The following is an 18,884-nucleotide window of genomic DNA, read 5'->3' as shown; positions in this document are numbered from 1 at the left end:
AACCCAGATATACCACTCTTGGCAATATACCCAAAAGATGCCCCATCATGCCACAGGGGCACATGTTCCACTATGTTCACAGTGGCCTTGTCTATGATAACCAGAAGCTGGAAACAACTCAGATGTCCCATGACAGAAGAATGGATACAGAAAATGTGGTTCATTTACACAATGGAATACTACTACTCAGCTATTACGAATGAGGACATCCTGAGTTTTGCAGGCAAATGGATGGAATTAGAAAATATAATTTTGAGTGAAGTAACTCAGACCCAAAAGGACATGCACGGTATATACTCACTGATAAGTGGATGTTAGCCATATAAAGTACACAATTCCAGGATACAGAACTCAGAAGGGTTAGCAAGCTGAAGGGCCCAAGTGAGGGCACTTTAATCCTGCTTGGGAGGGAGAAGAAAGCAATCACAGGAGGGGGAGGGAGGGATGGACTTGGGTGGAGAAGGGTATAGGCAGGGGGAATAGAGGAACATGATCAGGTATTGGGTGTGGGGAAAGGATTGAAGCCCTGAGAGCCAGGAGAAAGCATGGAAACAGGCAACCTGGGGAGGTGTAGGAGGTGGCCAGGATCCTCCAGAATGGATTGGGGACCTGGGAAGTGAGAGAGACTGTCTGGACTCAAAGGGAAGGGACTTAGATGAAATGCCTTACAGTGGGGAGAGGGAACTTGTAGACTCTACCTCCTTCAGAAAGGCAGGGTGTCAAGTGAGAGATAGGGTTGCCATTCTACAGTCAAAACTCTACCCCATAATTGTCCCTGTCTGAAAGAACTGCAGGGACAAAAATGGAGATGAGCCTAAGGTAAAGGAGGTCCAGTGACAGGCCCAAAGTGGGTTCCAGTTCAAGGGGAGACCCCAAGGCCTGACATTATTATTGAGGCTATGGAGCGCTCACAAAAACCTGCCCTCTTAAAGACACAACAAGTAACAAAGAGTCAGAGGCAGATATTTGCACCCAACCAATGGACAGAAGCTGCTGACCCCTGTGGCTCAATTAGGGAAGAGCTGGAAGAAGCAGAGGAGGGGGTGACCCTGTAGGAGGACCAGCAGTCTCAATTTACCTAGAGCCCTGAGAGCTCTCGGATGCTGGATCACTAACCAAGCAGCATCCACCCGCTGAGATGAGGCCCCCAACACATATACAGCAGAAGAGTGCTGGGTCTGGGTTGAGTCAGAGATTGGAGGTCCCAGGGAGTGGGGAGGTCTGGCAGAGTGGAGGGTAGGGGGGTGGTGACATCTTCATGGAGACAAGGTGGTAGGTAGGGGTGGGATGGGGAGGAGGTATGGAATATGGAATAGTCAGAGGGTGGACTGGGAGGGGAATGAAATCTGGAGTGTAAAATAAAGAGATTAAATGAAATTGAGAGAGAGAGAGAGAGAGAGAGAGAGAGAGAGAGAGAGAGAGAGAGAGAGAACAAAAACCACCGTAACACCACAATAACACCAGATCGCTAATCAGAAACAGTCAAAATCAGGATATCATGCAATGATCTATCTTAATCCCTGAGACTAAATAACTGGCAACCAAGAGTGCTGTACCTAGCACTTTTCAGTTTGACAGAAATAGAGACACATGTTACACATTCTCACTTGTGGTTGCTGTCTTCAAGTCTTCACATGGGAATATAAAAGCTGGGGAAACTGAAGAAGCCAGGAAGTGAAAGGGACCATGGGGGAAGGGGATACTAGAGAAGTCCCTAGTAAGATCCAAGTGATATGAATGGGGAAATATAGTGTGGGGCTTATTTGGGGATCAGAAGGGAAGTCAGTACTGAAGGAGCGGACGGGAGGAGTAATAACACCAAGAATGCTTGAAAAAGTCATACAGAAACATTAAATATTTGCCTAAAGTTATGTTTACACACACACACACACATGTGCACATGCACCCATCCACACATTACCCCCACCCCAACAAGTAAATGCGCATCTTGAAGTTATGTCACTTGAACTGAACTAAAATTCATATGGACACTTAAAAGGTCTGGGAATTTAAAATGATTCTTACCAGAAAGAGCAATGCCAGAGACAAGTTAGCACTCCAAATCAAATGACATTACAGAGTCACAGTAACAAAACAGCTTGGCACTGGACATGTAGACCAATGAAATAGGTCAGGGGATTTGAAAATAAACTTACACAGTAATAGCAGTCTGATTTTTATTGAAAAATGTTGAGTACTATCTTTCTAATAAGAGTTTTTTCTCTCTCTGTCTCTCTGTCTCTCTGTCTCTCTCTCTCTCTCTGCGTGTGCATGCACATGAGTGCAGTGTCTGCTGTGGTCAGAAAAGGGCAGTCAGATTCCCTTGAGTCACAGGTAGTTGTAAAACCCTTTATGTAGGTGCTGAGAACTGAACTCAAGACCTCTGGAAGTCTAGCAGTGCTCTAACCATTGAGCCGTCTTCTAGGGTTCTAACTGTCTAACCGTTGGCAAGGCTGTCGAAACCGTATGCTGGAGAAAAGGCAGCCTCTTCAATAAATGGCGCTATGAAAACTGTATATCCACATGTGTAAGAACGAAACTAGTCATACTGTCATTTTGTGTGGAGGTAAATTCTAAGTAGGCTAAAGACCTTTGTGTAAAAACTGAAACTTTGAAATGTCTGAGAGAGGAAAGAAGATGTAGGCACAGGAAAGGATTTCATGACTAGGACTTCAGTGGTTCGGACAATAATTCCCTAAATTGAGAATTAGGTAAAGTTAAGCTTTGGCAGAGCAAGACTTCTTCAAAACCACCACCCTTGTGAAAACACTGTCTCTGTAATGCAAAAGGAAAGACCGCCAACTGTGCACCAGAAATGGTATTCACACTCAGGGTACACAGATGACTGCAGTTTTAACCACCTATAACCATCTACCAATAACTGGGCTAATTAATCGGCTAGAATGTCCTCAAAACAAACACAAACTGCTAATATCTGAAAAAGTGTTCACTATCCTTAGCTATCAGGTGCAGTTTTAAGCTGATGTCAGCAAGAAAGTACATGAGCCTGATTGATCGATTGATTGGAGGATGATGAAGGAGGAACCCTTGTTCACAGCTGGAGGAAACAGAACTTGGGCAGTTACTACGAAATTTCTCTGGAGGGTCCTTTCTCTAATAATGAAACTAGAACTGTCCCATGGCTCATCTTTGATAAAAACCCAAAGACCCTAAGTCTATACGCACAGAGATACTCCATGGCTTTGTTCATAGTTGCACCATGCATGATGGCCAGGGAATGGAATCATGTGAATGGATATGGAAAATGTATATATCTATAGGTATTTAAATATGTGTGTTCTTAGCTCGTGAAACTAGAAAGAATCATGGTGGTTGGGGGATAGGGTAATGTAATATGTATAATAAGAAGGGGGGATAATTGAGAGAACAGAGGGGGTCAGCTGGAGGGTGGAGGAGGACATTGGCATGGCATGGGTTGGATGAATAAAGGATAATAACAGTGTATGAAGAGGTCATGAGGAAACCTATTACTATGTATACAAGCTGGAAAAACTTAATACAATTTAGTCCACGAGCAGGAACCCTTAGGAGAAGGTGACCTCATGAGTGTTACCACGTGATACCTTCCTGATGACCTTATAACGCAGAAGGGTGAGTTATAAGGCTTAAATAGTCCATGTTCTTTAAAACAGTGTCTCAGTACGGAGGCCTGGCTGGCCTGGAATTCACTATGTAGACCAGGCTTGCCGAAAACTTAGAGATCTGTCTGCCTCTGCTTCCTAAGAGCTGGGACTAAATGTGTATGTCGGCATGGCAGGATTTACTTTTGTCTTGACAACTCTTTTTCTGTCCAAGATCCTCCTAATGGAAGTGTGCTGGTCAACCGTATTGTAAAATGGTTTGAAGTATAGGTCTAGCCCCAGGGAACTGAGAAGTTCAAGACCTGAGGCTTAAAGATAGCAACGGGGGTGGGAGGGGATGACTTACAAGAACGTACTCAGTAGACTTGTGCCAAGCTAGCACCTTCATTTACTAATTGCTGGGTTATTATTATTTTTTAAGACACAGTCTTAGTAGGGCTTTGAACTCTCAATCCTCCTATGTGAGCCTCCCAAAGGTTGGGATTAAGTGCCGACATATCTGACAAGGTCAATATTATTTGGAAGAGGCTATTATTATTATCGTTATTAATGATAAGACTTGAATACTATCACTAGTTCTAACACTATATTACATGTGAGGTACACCAGACTGGTGTCTAGTACAATTGATGTGCAGTACCCATTAGCATTAGTTATAACCATGGGTGAGGTTAATGCTTTTTAATATCATTAAATGTATGTTATTAATAAATATCAATACTATAGCAATGATATTGCTAGCTCCTGTCAAGAAATGAGGCTCTAAGATACTCAGCTGCCCTTTATCCTAGTTGAGAGCTAGAAACAAGCATCTGAATTTTCAAGGTTCTTTCTCTTTAGTCACTCTGGGCCTTTCCCAGTCCTTGGTCCTATCTTTCGGTTACGTAGTAAGATTCATCTAGACAACCGTAGCCAACAAAGCAGACAATATTTGTTGCCTAGTCTTTACGGGAATAAGATTTTCATCTCAATATGGACAGAGCATTTCCTCAGGGTAACGAAATTTTCTTCATGGCTCAGTCCACACACTGTGTCCACTGGCTAGCATGCTGCCTAGCACACAGCAGACATTCAATAGTTGTTTGAGTAGATGAAATAAATCTTTGTTTTGTCCTGACATGCATCTTGAAAATTTAACATCACAGAGTGTATTCTTCCCCCTAGAGTCTGGTTTCCATTTTCCCTCTGGTCTTTGCTTCTCGCAGGGAGCACGCTGAATCCCGTGACAGCAGGGCTGAGATTGGGTGCTCATTCTTCTTCCCTAGATGCTCCATTACAGTAATTAATTCATTGTTCAAATTTCAGAGCAGGCAGGGTTTTAATCCCCTCTGGAATTGGTTTCGGATGTGGAAGTCATAGTTCCCCACCCTCTAATTACAGCTGGGAGATAATACAGCATCAGTACTGCAGTTTTGAGCTTGGCAACATGCTAGAAATAAATATCATTTGAGCTTTGAGAGCATGACTGGCTGGAGAGGTTTTCCTTCTGTTTCACAAATTTAATGCAGAGAAGAGGCTATGCTGATTCAAAAGGATCATTCCTTGGATGCAACAGAAGAAAACCCAAACAGGGTGTTTTGAATTCCGAGTAAACTGCCTTTCATTCTTAGAGTGAATTTCAAGTCAAGTGGAGTGACTCGCTTTCATGGACAGTGCTGAGACAATACCATCCAGCTGATTGGATTTACCTAGTTTTTGTTGTGTGGTTCGTTTACGTGTGTGTGCATTGGACTTTGAGAGAGAGGTTTACTTCTGAACAAGGAAGACTGTTAGAGCCTAAAACCATACAGTAAGAGGAAAATGATATCATTTTATAGGCTACTATATTTGTCTTTCATCACCCAGTGTTAATTGTCCATTCTTCCTTAAGGAAAAAGGAATCAAATTCTATTTTCATCAAAGATCCTTGAAGTAGGTGATGGAAACTCAGTCCCTTGTCCCTTCCCTTAGTCCAACTATTCTTTGATGTGTTCTTATACTCACTGTTAAAATAAAAGCCTTTGTTACAGCTCTAATGCCTCAGCTTGGTCTTTGCTTTGGGGCCTTGCTTGGGGTACTTACTTTGGGGCCTTATTAGGATAGAAACCAGCTTTCATTTAGGATACACAGCATATCACAGGCCACACATCCATAATAAATGGATCAACCAACCACGAACTGAAACCTCCAGAAGAATTAGCCAAAATCATCCTTTCCTCCTTTATAAGTTGATTATCCTAGGTATTCTACACTGAAGGAGAACTGACCAATCAGAGCACTTGTGAGAAAGGAACCATTACCACCTGCATTTTCTAGATGGAGAAACAGAATTTTGGAGTCCTTCACAAATATGAGAATCTGGGTTGGAACTGAATATATCTGACTCCAGGATCCACATTCACAAGCATTCATGCTGCTCCTGGGTGCCAGATGCTTTTCGCACAGCATTACCAATTCTTATGACAACATTCCAGCAAGCAATAGCTGCCCCCTTTCCTGTTTTAAGATTAAAGAGGATTCTACAGTCCAGGGAGAAATGAACAGTGATGCCCAAAGTTGCACAGCTAGTGAGACACCAAATCCAGGTCAGCCTGCCTGATTTCCTTGCACAGAAATACTTCATCCAGTATTCTGAGGAGACAGAGCTCTTGCAAGGACTTTATGATCTGTGTTCCCACCCTGGGTACACTGGGGTTACTCACCACGTTCTTATAGAAGTAATACACTACCATCCTGGCCAGGCGCGAGTAACACCAGTGGCCATGCACAAGCAGGAGCTTCTTGAGGTGGCTGAAGCGGGCAATGGCGAAGTCACTGGACATGACAGCCTGAGAGGAGAGCAGAGGTATTAGTTTTCAATTTACAACCATCAGTGCTCCCAAAGAAGACAGTGCTTTATTCTGGGTCTGCAGCATTCAGGGCCTGCCTGATCCCTTGTCATGTGCTCATGATTAGGTGGCTCTTTAGATTCCGATATCTCTCCTTCCTTTTTGGAAGCTGAAACTTTACTAGACTCTAAGAAGGGGAAGCCAGGAGGGCCAGAGCTCTACTTTGCCCTTGTTTCCATCCATTTAACCAGCAACTATTTATTAAGGACCAGTGGCAGTTTCTGTTCTAGGAGTGAAAGAAAGAACTAAATTCACCAGGTGATTCTCAAACCTCTGAGCACCCTTGGGTTCTTCTCAAGTAGACCATTGGCATAATATACAGATGACACAATTGGTTGGGAAGTTACATGGTGCTGAGATGGACGTTCTGTCATTGGGGTCGTTTATAATAAGATACAAAGATCTCTTAAGAATAGGAGGTTTAGATGTGTTTGTTAGGAATCTTGGAATACTTTCAGATTATGTTAACTCCCCAAGCCTCAGTTTTACTATCTGAAAAAATGATTGACAGTCTATAACACACAATTATTATTGAAATTCCATGTGGTAACATATAAAGTATATAACACTGCTGGCATATGGTCAACACCCAACGGGAGAGAGAGAACTAAGGCTGCCGTTCTCATTCTCAGCAACAACTTAAAGCAATATCTTCTCTAGTGATGAGACTATGAGCATTGATGCTTCAAAACACAGGGTCTGATTTCATAGGGAAGAATAGCATCTCACTTTAGTATGCTTGTTCCAAATTGAATTTTTAGAGAATTAGGTACACTATGAAAATGTACCAATTAATTTATGAGGCAGTAAAATATGTTCAAATTTCCCTATGTCTGTCACTCCTTATAGAAGTCACAAGAAGGATATGTGAAGTCAGAGAAAGGTTTATTTATTTATTTTTTATTAACTTGAGTATTTCTTATATACATTTGGAGTGTTATTCCCTTTCCCGGTTTCCAGGCAAACATCCCCCTCCCCCCTCCCCTTCCTTATGGGTGTTCCCCTCCCCATCCTCCCCCCATTGCCGCCCTCCCCCCACAGTCTAGTTCACTGGGGTTCAGTCTTAGCAGGACCCAGGGCTTCCCCTTCCACTGGTGCTCTTACTAGGATATTCATTGCTACCTATGAGGTCAGAGTCCAGGGTCAGTCCATGTATAGTCTTTAGGTAGTGGCTTAGTCCCTGGAAGCTCTGGTTGCTTGGCATTGTTGTACATAGAGAGAGAAAGGTTTAAATATGCTGTGTAGCCTTAGACTATAGCTACCATTGCTGTTTGTAGAAAGCCACATAGCCTCAATGTCCCTCTGTTTTTAAAGGACCGAGTGGCAGGATTTTGAGGAAAGATGACACAGATGCTTGGGAAGGCCTCAGCAGTCAGTTGATAATTCTGTGAAGCTCAAAGGTTTCTTCAGCACTGTGGGATATTCCTCAAATCTACAGCAAGGGAAAAGGAGAGCAGACAAGAAGAAAGACGAGATAAAGGGCACAGTACCTGCATGCCTTCCTGACCAGATATTCCAATGCCAATGTCAGCAGCCTGAATCATGCTTACGTCATTGGCTCCATCCCCTGAAAGAAAAGAGGCCATCAAGTGTCTTTATACTCAGTCTAACCACTCGGTGATGAGAAGGCTCAGAGTGGCCCATTTGTACAGTTGAATCCTTTCAACATTTCCCTAAATAGGATACCACTTTTACCATATTTGGCTTGAAGGATTTCTTGTTCTTCAACTATGGATAAGAAACCCCACTTTATTTTAAATCTCTCAATGAGTACTTGTTATTGATTTTTTACTCCATTAATGGTGATCAAAAGCATCATGAATGGTCCTTCACAATGTACAGAAAGACCTTTGAAAATTTCAGAATAGATTTTGCTGAAGAGTAAACTGAGACTCTGACCAATTTTGAGACATGGTGAGGTCTGTCCATCCGGTGAAGCAGTAGTGGAACTTGGGTCTTTCTGTTCTGGGGCTGTTAGGGATTTGATATAACATGTCCCTTAAAAGGCTTGTGTGCTTAAGGGTTGGTCCCCAGATGGTGGATCTATCCACTGAGAAGTGATTGTGTCATAAGGGCTTTGACTTTATGAGTGGAGAAATCCAGTCATGGACTTATAATTTGATAGCATTCTTGGGAGCAGGTGGGAAGTGGGACCTAACTGAAGGAAGTAGGTGACTTGGGATATGCCTTTGAAGGGTGTCTTCTCTTAGGCACCTTGCTGCCTCTCTCTCAGTTTTGGTTGTCATGAGGTGCCACTTCTATTGCATTATACTCCCTCCATCATGACTGTGTGTATGTGTGTGTGTGTGTGTGTGTGTGTGTGTGTGTGTGTGTATGTGTGTGTTAGAGCCAGAACAAATGCTAAGCGAGATTGTACCATGGGATTATATTCCTAGATCATGCCCCCTGAGATCCTGCCTCACACTTCAGGAAGATGTAGCCAAAACTGAAACTGCCCACACCATGAGCAAAATAAACAGTCACTCACTTGAAGCTGTTCATGTCAGATATTTTATCACAATGACAAAGAGGTGACTGAAACAAAGTCTAAGAGCCTTCTCTATCTTAGTTTGACTTGAACCAACTACCATATCAAGATAGCTAGAATGTGGGGACAGACAGCTCATCAGAGATCCATGGGATTCAGTTCTCTGTATAAATATAGAAAAGTGGGATTTATTCACTGTATTTTTTGGCTGGGATATAGTAGTCACATTGAATGAATTGAGATTTCATGAAATTGGAGGTAAGGCCATTAAAAATACCACACACACACACACCCCACACACAGGGATACACACACACGTGGACACACACACACAGACATACACATGGATACCCTACCTCTGATACCAGGACTATTGAATAGATTATTCTCTTATGTATTAAAAACTCTAGGGTTGGGGATTTGGCTCAGTGGTAGAGCGCTTGCCTAGGAAGCGCAAGGCCCTGGGTTCGGGTCCCCAGCTCGAAAAAAAAAAAAAAAAAAAAACACCAACCAACCAAACAAAAAAAACCCCTCTATCTACAATATAGAAATAGTTACCATCTTATTCTATTGAAATGTAGCTGGTGAAGGTCTATTTAATTCAAGAAGCCACATACAGTTCTATATAGTGAGGGCATCTTACAGAGCCCAAATCTCCCCAGTGATTTATCTTGTAATCCAGAGCTTGGCAAACTAAACTCTAAAGGATCAGATAAATATTTTTGGCTTTATAAACACAAAGCAAAGTGAAATGATTATTGCCGAAAGGCTGGTAGTATTAAACTTTATGTTTAAAAATACAAAAGCCATTATAAGCTTCCATAAAAAAATATATAGTTGGCTGGAATCAACCTGTGACTTATGTTTTGGTAACTCCTATTAGAGACAGTGTCTACTGTATCCTCTTCTGGAACCTACTGTTTTTGCCTAGTAGCTTCTCATATTTAAGCTGTAATTAAGATTACATTGTTCACCATAGAAAATAATGGAATTGGAGAGGAGAGAGAATAATTCTTCCACAATTATTTGGCAACAAATATATGGAGCTTTAAAGTGTTGTCACTAATATTGTACTCCATAAATTTATATAATTTATGGGCCAATTAAAAATGTAGTAGTTGTCTTTCTTGGTGGACCTTGTCATTATAATAGTGATTCTTTTCTTGATAGCACAGCAGTCCATAATTTTAATCCTCTCAAAGGCAGAATAAACCTAAGCTTTAACTTTTTCTGTTGGCACACCAGGAGAAGCAGAGGTGTGGAATCATGCCATTTCTCACCCTGTTGGTTTTGTTTCTGTTGCTATGGGAGTGAAGCCAATATCTAACCTCAGAGAATATGTGCTAGGCTATTGTCTATTGTGTATCTAAATTATAGAAGAGGACAGTTCACAGTATTGAAGTAGTGGTGTAGTTGCTAAGGATCTGATCCTTTTCTTTTTCTTTTTCTTTGAGACATGATCTCATACATCCCAAACTGGCCTTGACCTCTCTGTGTAGGTGAGGATAACTTTGAATTTTGATTCTCACTGTCGCTACCTCCTAAGTGTTCAGATTATAGGCATATGCCACTGTGCCTGGTCCTCCTAGTTTTTAAATTCAGTTTTTATATTGCACATGGAAAAAGAATATAATATTTTCCCGAGCTCTAAAACAGGAGAGAAGAAAAAGGAGAGGCTAGAACATCTGTAGAGATATGATCCTAAGTAGAATAACTTAGCTACCCTTATCTGTGTGTCTGAAATCATGGAGAGTAATAGACTCTATAGACTATTTTTGTATATATAGGCAATGATAGTACGTTTCAAATAATAAATTATGTCCAATAAAAGATTAACAATAGCTAATAATATAACATATGGCAAATTATAACAATACATTATAATAGTTATTTAAACTCATGAATGATAATTTCTATAATTTTCTACTCTTAGGTCCAAAGGCAACTAAAATTGCAGAAGGTGAGATTAGGCTGCTGTATGTGAGTTGAGAGATGGGGGCAGGGGGAGTGGCTATTTCTAATACATGTATGGAATGTGCTCATCATGAGATCAAAAAGTGAATGAAACAGACCCTGTCCCTGTAAACTTATGTGTAGTAGGTACAATGGGGGAATGAGAATCTCCCCAAAAGGGCAAGATAGGGATGGTAGTGGAGTGTTTTACAGAGCATTTTGTACAAAGGCTTGGAGAGATGGTGGCGAGGAGGAAGGCCCATGGAGAATGGCAAGTAATTTAATTTGGACAGAATATGAAGAGCCCAGTGATAAGAAATGGCCATAATAAGAAATACCATCAACAAGTTAGTGGAGAGCAGATCATAAAGATTCTTATAAACCAGGCTTGGTGTTCCTGGGAGGTACTCAGTGGGAAATTTTTATTTCTGTGCTTGATATGACTAGTCTGATCAATTTATCATCAACCAATGAGAGTAGATTAAGAATATGCTTTGAAATGACTTTGGATGTAGACACTAGCATACCAAATTAAAAGGGACTACTTAAAGATTTCAAATACCCCTACCAGCCTTCTATCCCCAGAAGAATAGCAAATTTATATATATCCTAGGTATTACCACAGGTAAAATAATTTTGGGAGAGTACTGGATGATGTTTCTGAGTGGAGCTCTCTTGCTTGTCTATTTCTGGAAGAAGTATTTTTAAAACTATTTCATGTTTTGAGTTCAAGACCCTTCTAATCTAGGGCCTCCATCTAAATATGATTTTTATTTATCTAATTGGCCAGTTCTAAGAGCTTTGATCATTGTTCTAATCTAGTGTCCCCTGTTTCATCTCCTAACATTGACATCTTGACCGTGATTTTTGACAAAGACAAGGAACCTCTGCCTACTCATATTGGTATTCATAGCTGACCCAGGTCAGGTCATTCCTGCCAAGATACCACCCCCATCCCAGCATGATGGGTACCTATGGAAAGAGTCATGACGCTCAACTTGTCTCGCACCAGCTTGACAATCATACTCTTCTGCAGCGGGGTGGAGCGGCAACACAGGACAGACCGACAGTACTGAGTCAATTCCAGGAACTTATTTTCCAGCTTTCCCTGGAAAATTGCATTCAGTGTCTTCCCATCAATGACCAGTCCAATTTCAGGAGCCATAGCTCCCAAGTTAACAGATGGCTTCTTAGATGGAATGCAGTACCCACAGAGTTTTCTGGCTGGCTGCTGCGGTTCATGAAATCTCTTTACATCTTCCAATGCACAGTTGAGGATGGACTCGCAGGTTTCCTGCAGAGTGTCATGTAATCACGTATTAGTAAACAACCTTGCCTGTTAAAACCATACCCTTACTTTTAGTAAGATATTTATAAAACTCTATCATATAAGTTATTCAGGAATTTTTTCTCTCAGTTCAATGCACATTTCTCTGCAGTATTTGAAGCAGCATTAAGCCATACTAATTTTTGAGACATCAGTGGCTGGAATAGGAGGTCATTAGGAGTAGAAGTGGCTGTTGCAAGATGCCAACTGAGTTGGGCTGGGTATAAGATAAAAATCAGCACTAATATGTTGGTAGACACTGACGATATTTCATGCTGTCATATGAGCAGTTTTCTGTCCCTTCCAGGCCTCCCCAATTCCCCGTTGTGCCTTTACACATTGTTGTAGGTATCCGTGGTCTTGGTTTAGAGTTGAGGAGGTTGAAACAATGAGTAACTTAGTACCTTAGTCAATGTCAGCCAAGCAGTAGTGAGGCAGGAGCCTTACTTCTTCAAATGTGGTTTCCTAACTTAAAAAGAAATCCACCACCCTGTGTAGCTCTATTGGTGTATTGTACAGAGGTCTTAAGAACTGTGCTATACAGTGTTTTTCATGTCGGTCTGAACTGACCATGAATGTGAGATTCTTACTGGTTCAAAGAGTGTTCTCTGTGATTTTTTTTCTACTTCTTTGAGATGGTCTTTTGATACAGTTCAGGATGGCCTTGAACTTGTGATATTACCCTTTTCAAGTGATTAAAGATGTACTACTCTCATGTTAGTTTTATGATTTTTCATAAGTGATGTTATTTTGAAATTCAGAGAGGAAGTTGTTTTTAATTAGCAATTCTTTTTAACACTTTGAACTATATCAGTGATAAAATCAAATCACACTACTAATTGTTCTTCTGATATCTCTTCAATTCTTGTAAACATCACCTTTGAATAAAGCTTGAGAAGGCAGAAGATAGTAATAAAAACAACTTTAATAGCATGTTGTACTTAAATGAACTGTATTTTCCATGTAAGTATGGCATGCATGCATTTCTGTATGGATGTTTGCATATGTGTTGGTGAATGTGTAGGTATGTGTGCCCGTGCCCTGTGCATGTGGAGGGCAGAGGGATGACTGGTGCCTGTCTTGATCTTTCTCCACTTTACCAAGGCAAAGTCTCTTCTCACTAAACCTAAAACTTGTCAATTTGGCTAGGCTATCTAGCCAGCTTATCCTGGAAATTCCCTGCCTTACCCTTCTAAGTGCTGGAATTATAGGCATGCTCCATGCCCACTTGTCGTGCAGGTTTTGGGGACCTAAACTCTGATCCTGTACTTGTGCTACAAGTACTTTATTCTTTGAGCCATCCCCTGAGCCTATCAGGTTCTTTTATCCACGATAAGGGATGGTATTTCTTTATTAGTCAAAATGCCAAAAATATATTCTAAAAGTAAAGTATTATTCAAATGAGTTAATTTAAATAAAATCATTAAGAGAAGTAGTTCAGGCGATATGTGGATAGATTGGGTAGACTTTGGTAGATTTTGCAAAGTTACTCTTTAAGTGACAGATCTGGGGCAGCTCGATCTACTGTCTAACAATCAGTGGAGTAATTCCTGGAGCAGATACAGCTCATTTTTCTGAGTCTTCCCCTAGGAGATGCTAAATTGCTTGTTGCAGACAGTGGAGGGGTCACAGGAACTGGTTCTGGAGTATAAAGTTTTACCAGAGCATTAATTTAAGAAAGATAATGGAGTGATTCTTGCTGGATGTTGGTTCTAGTTACATAAATTCCTCTGGACTGGACCACACAGTCACTGGAACTGTGACGTTCACAGCTAAACATGAACCCGCTTGTTCTCACATTTTAATCACAATAGTTGTAGTTATTGAATATTTAACATTGTCAGGAGCCTGCAGTAAACAGTGCTGTGCTGATTCCTTCCAGTCATAGACCTAATGACTCTCTCCCAAAGAAGAGAATCTTACAACCCCCCTCAAATAATGCATCTTTCTTCATAGTATAGAAGCCAAACTTCTCTTCTGGGGTCTAGCTCAGCCAGTGAGAGGCCAGCATTCTCTCTCCCACTCTGGTAGCTTCCACTCACCTGCCTTTCTGCTCTTCCTTTCCCATGGTATACACTATGTTCCCAGGCTCTCTCTTCCCACCGACCCATGGGTATATTGCTCCTTTTATCCAGCTCTGCTGAATTCCATCCCTGCTCCACTGACAGGGGATACACTCACTTTCCACATTCCTTACTTCATTTTCCATATCTGCCTCCCAAATACAAACACTTATGATAGCTTGGAAGACATTCATTAGGTTTCATTCTATAATTTCCTGATCCTCACACTTTGCACAACCTACTCTTGTGGAAAATACTAATTTCTGGCTTTGTTTCTTATACCTTCTTTCCCATCCTATCATGACATACCCCCATAATGCATTATTCCTTTCAGGATGCTGTTCCATGGCATATAAATTGATGTTGAAAGTTTAGCTCTGGGTAATTTCAGTTTATGTAGGACTTTTCTATAGGGGGGTAAATCTTAACCAGCAAGATACTGACAATTGAATAAACGAGTGCGGTATGTGACTTGCACTAGCCTGGCAAGAGAGCAGAATGCTAGATTTGGTGTCTAGACTAGCAGACTAGCTGGGGTGAGGTGAGCAGTTGGGAGGCCCACTTTCTGATAAATAGCAACATCAAAATGACCAATTTACTAAGTATGTGGATGATGGACTATTGGATGATCGGCCGAATGTCTTTCAGATCATCTGAGAACCAAGATCTAAAGAGTTAGCTGAGGGGATGCTATGTATATCAACATTCAATCCCTCTTTGGCCTCACCTGATTCTCTGTGTTAATGGAGTACACGGTGTCAGTCTGATCCAGCAGTTTGCAGGAATGTGCGACATTGACAGCTGTCTCCTGTTTATCCCCTGTCAAAACCCAGAGCTGGATTCCAGCCTCCCGAAGTGCAGCGATGGTATCTGGAACCCCTTCTTGGAGTCGATCTTCAATCCCAGTGGCTCCTGGAAAGACATGGGAGCACAGTATGTCAAGTGTGTGGCAGCTTACTTTCCCCACATCATTACACAGCCATTCATCCATTATGTTTTCTGTATTAGTCTATGCACATTGGATGCAGCCAGGAACTAGATAGAGATGATTGGTATGCTGGCTAATTTTATGTCAACTTGACATAGGCTAGAGTCATTTTGGAGAAGGGAAGCCCAATTGAGACGATAACTCTGTAAGATTGGGCTGTAGGCAAGCCAATAGGCCATTTTGTTCGTGTTTGATGTGGGTGGGCCTAGCCCAGTATAGCTTATTGTGTGTGTGTGGCCACTTCTGGGCTGGACCTCCTGGGTTCTATAAGAAAACAGGTTGAACTAGCCATGAGGAGCAAGCCAGTAAACTGGACTCCTCCTTGGTCCCTGTATCAGCCCTTGCCTCCAGTTTCCTGCCCTATTTGAGTTCCTGACTTGACTTCCTTCAAGGATGAACAATAATGTGGAGGCAGAAGCCAAATAAACCCATTCTTCCTCAGCTTTCTTTCGTTCATGGTGTCTCATCACAACCCTAGCAACCCTAGTTAGGACAATTGCTACCTGTCCAGAACTCAAGTTATTGGAGGAAGGTTTATAATTGAGCTACATGGCAAGAAGATCTGAGTGCTTTGTGAGTGGACACAGCTTCACCTCAAAAGTCAAGGAAAAGTTTTGCTGATGAAAAACCATTTCTTGTGGTACATCTACACAATGGAATATTACTCAGCTATAAAAAACAATGACTTTATGAAATTCGTAGGCAAATGGTTGGAACTGGAAAATATCATCCTGAGTGAGCTAACCCAATCACAGAAAAACACACATGGTATGCACTCATTGATAAGTGACTATTAGCCTAAATGCTTGAATTACCCTAGATGCCTAGAACAAATGAAACTCAAGACGGATGATCAAAATGTGAATGTTTCACTCCTTCTTTAAAAGGGGAACAAGAATACCCTTGGCAGGGAAGAGAGAGGCAAAGATTAAAACAGACACAGAAGGAACACCCATTCAGAGCCTGCCCTACATGTGGCCCATGCATATACAGCCATCCAATTAGACAAGATGGATGAAGCAAAGAAGTGCAGGCTGACAGGAGCCGGATGTAGATCTCTCCTGAGAGACACAGCCAGAATACAGCAAACACAGAGGCGAATGCCAGCAGCAAACCACTGAACTGAGAACGGGACCCCCGTTGAAGGAATCAGAGAAAGAACTGGAAGAGCTTGAAGGGCTCAGACCCCATATGAACAACAATGCCAAGCAACCAGAGCTTCCAGGGACTAAGCCACTACCTAAAGACTATACATGGACTGACCCTGGACTCTGACCTCATAGGTAGCAATGAATATCCTAGTAAGAGCACCAGTGGAAGGGGAAGCCCTGGGTCCTGCTAAGACTGAACCCCCAGTGAACTAGACTGTTGGGGAGAGGGCAGCAATGGGGGAGGGTGGGGAGGGAACGCCCATAAGGAAGGGGAGGGGGAGGAATGTTTGCCGGAAACCGGAAAGGGAATAACACTCGAAATGTATATATGCAATACTCAAGTTAATAAAAAAAAAAAAAGAAAGAAAAGAAAGACCACTTCTGTTCAGACCAGGAAGATCAATGGCAGAGGTAAAGGAACATCCCAGGTAAAGGGACCAATATGTGTGAAGGCCTAGAATTCAAAGTAGGAAATGATTAGAAAGAAGTCAGAAGAAGTGAGAGAGGGAGAGAGAGGGAAAGGGGTTTTGGGGTCGTGTCAGGGCCTTGAGGGATATGTAGTTTATTTCGCAGCAAAGAAATCCATTAAAGGGCATTAAGTTGGGGAGGGACAGGATCAGGTGTGTCTTTTCAGATCATTCTAGAAAATGGATTGGAAATTGGATAGTGCGGATAAGAGATTCTCAGGGACTAAATAGGAATGCAGAGGAGACCTGGTGGTGGTGTGTAGTGACCCAAGGCAGTAAGTATTGAAGAGACGAGACAGAAACCTGCTCTGGCACAGATCAGAGCAGACTTAATAGGGACTCCCATTTGTTTTTGCTACTATTCGTGGTGCAGTTTAGACATGCAGGTGCCATCATTTGTGGATGATCTAGAGCTTTGCCTCAACCCTGATGAATATATACCCACATATTAGATAGTTACTAAATGCCTAATCAAAACTCAATCTGCATTTAGAATGAGATTCATTCTGAGTCACACGCTAATGGCTAACCATTTCACTTAGAGTAGAAGCAGAGGTTTTGTCTCTTTGAACAATCCAGAGTGCTGAAGTGTTGGCAAAGCAGTTACATTGGCTGCATATTGAAAAAAAAAAAAAAAAACTTGTATTTTGAGGTGTAATGTGAAGGCCGCAAAGCATTTTTGGCAGTCATGGGGTTCTGCCTTTGAGTCACATTTCCCAGCCACCTTGTGCCTGTTTTGTATTTCAGGTACAAATACATAGGTAAACAACTCAATGGGCAGTGATGGTTTAAATATCATCTTTCTCTGTGAGGTTTAGCCTGCAAGGTGAGCTCAGGAAATCGATTTACGGTACAGGGAGACTGGGTGGAAGGAAGAGGAAAAACGCATTTATTTGTGTGAAAGAGAAAATGAAACGGGAAGGTTGTGAACGCCTCTCCCAGACAGGGAAGCTGACGGGCTGTGACAAGTGAGTCCTGCCGTAGAGCCAGCTGATGAATAGCATGCTGCAGCTGAGACTTGGTGCTACCCTGAAGCCACAGACTGAGGGGGTGAGAGAGTGGTGGGAACCGCAGATGAGGTGACTGCCGGTGGCCTTGTACGGAGGGTAGACTGCTCGGGACTAGCGCCTTCTGGTTCTTGTAAAAACGATTCTTGTTTCCAGCTTTAGAAGTGTCAGAGCTTCTGAGGCAGCAAATATAGGTTCCCTGAAGCCAAGACACAAGGCAAGAGGCAGAAGGTGCTAAAGAGTAAAACTTCTGTTTGAAGGCTGTCCGGCTAATCTGCTGCTACGTGGCAAGGTCTCACCATCTTGTCACAATGAAAGATGGCTTTTGGTTTAGTGGCCAGTGCACACCCCTAATTCGTTCTTGTTGGGGGTCTGTGCAAAAATCCTCTAAACCTAAACTCCTTCCTGCTTCTTCTCTTCTATCCTAGTGGCCTCAGAGTGATTAGAGACAAGGGCGTCTCTCCCAAGACAGGAGGAGATTCATTTTCCCAAGCAAAGCTTTTCACTCCTCAACTCTGCAATGGTCTTCTTCCTACAGACATCCAGCCTGTCTTCGAACCAGTCTCTCCTCTTGCCCCTGGATCATCAGCCTATCCTTTATATAGTGGTAGCCCCATGATTTTACTAAAGCACCCCATGAGCACTTGATTTACATGGCCCTTCATTAACTGGGATCCTCTGGCCTCCTATCAGTTCTCCTTTATACTCTATAGTCCAGTTAAAGCAAATCTCTGGCATTTCCACTTCTCCTCAGACCTTACTTCCTGCCTTTCATTTAGCCTCTATATTCTGTTATGAGTCTCCCTCCCCTTTTCTGAATAACTTATCTTTTTAGTTAGTGGCCTCTCCAAACCCTCTTGGCCCCAGCGTGAGTTGGTACCTCCTATTTTTCATTCCTACCCAATCTGTACATCTTCTGTCCCAGCTCTTATCACTTCCTGTGTGATGGTCTGACTGGTATAGTCATCCAG

The 18,884-nt window shown here is 42.1% G+C and overlaps 1 protein-coding gene across 1 annotated transcript in view; it reads right to left on the bottom strand.

The window, feature by feature from the left end:
• Atp10b (ATPase phospholipid transporting 10B (putative)) overlaps positions 1–18,884 on the bottom strand; it is a 175,367-nt gene that overhangs the window by 15,604 nt on the left and 140,879 nt on the right. The window contains exons 15-18 of the mRNA XM_032911974.1: positions 15,028–15,212; positions 11,883–12,204; positions 7,960–8,036; positions 6,284–6,409 (exon numbers count right to left, since the gene is read on the bottom strand). Coding sequence (XP_032767865.1) covers positions 6,284–6,409; positions 7,960–8,036; positions 11,883–12,204; positions 15,028–15,212 — 710 coding nt within the window. The remainder of the gene's footprint in view (positions 1–6,283; positions 6,410–7,959; positions 8,037–11,882; positions 12,205–15,027; positions 15,213–18,884) is intronic.

Source organism: Rattus rattus, chromosome 9 (genome assembly GCF_011064425.1).
Source record: "Rattus rattus isolate New Zealand chromosome 9, Rrattus_CSIRO_v1, whole genome shotgun sequence".
Lineage (NCBI taxonomy): Eukaryota > Metazoa > Chordata > Mammalia > Rodentia > Muridae > Rattus > Rattus rattus.
This window is presented reverse-complemented; position numbering and strand designations above follow the sequence as displayed.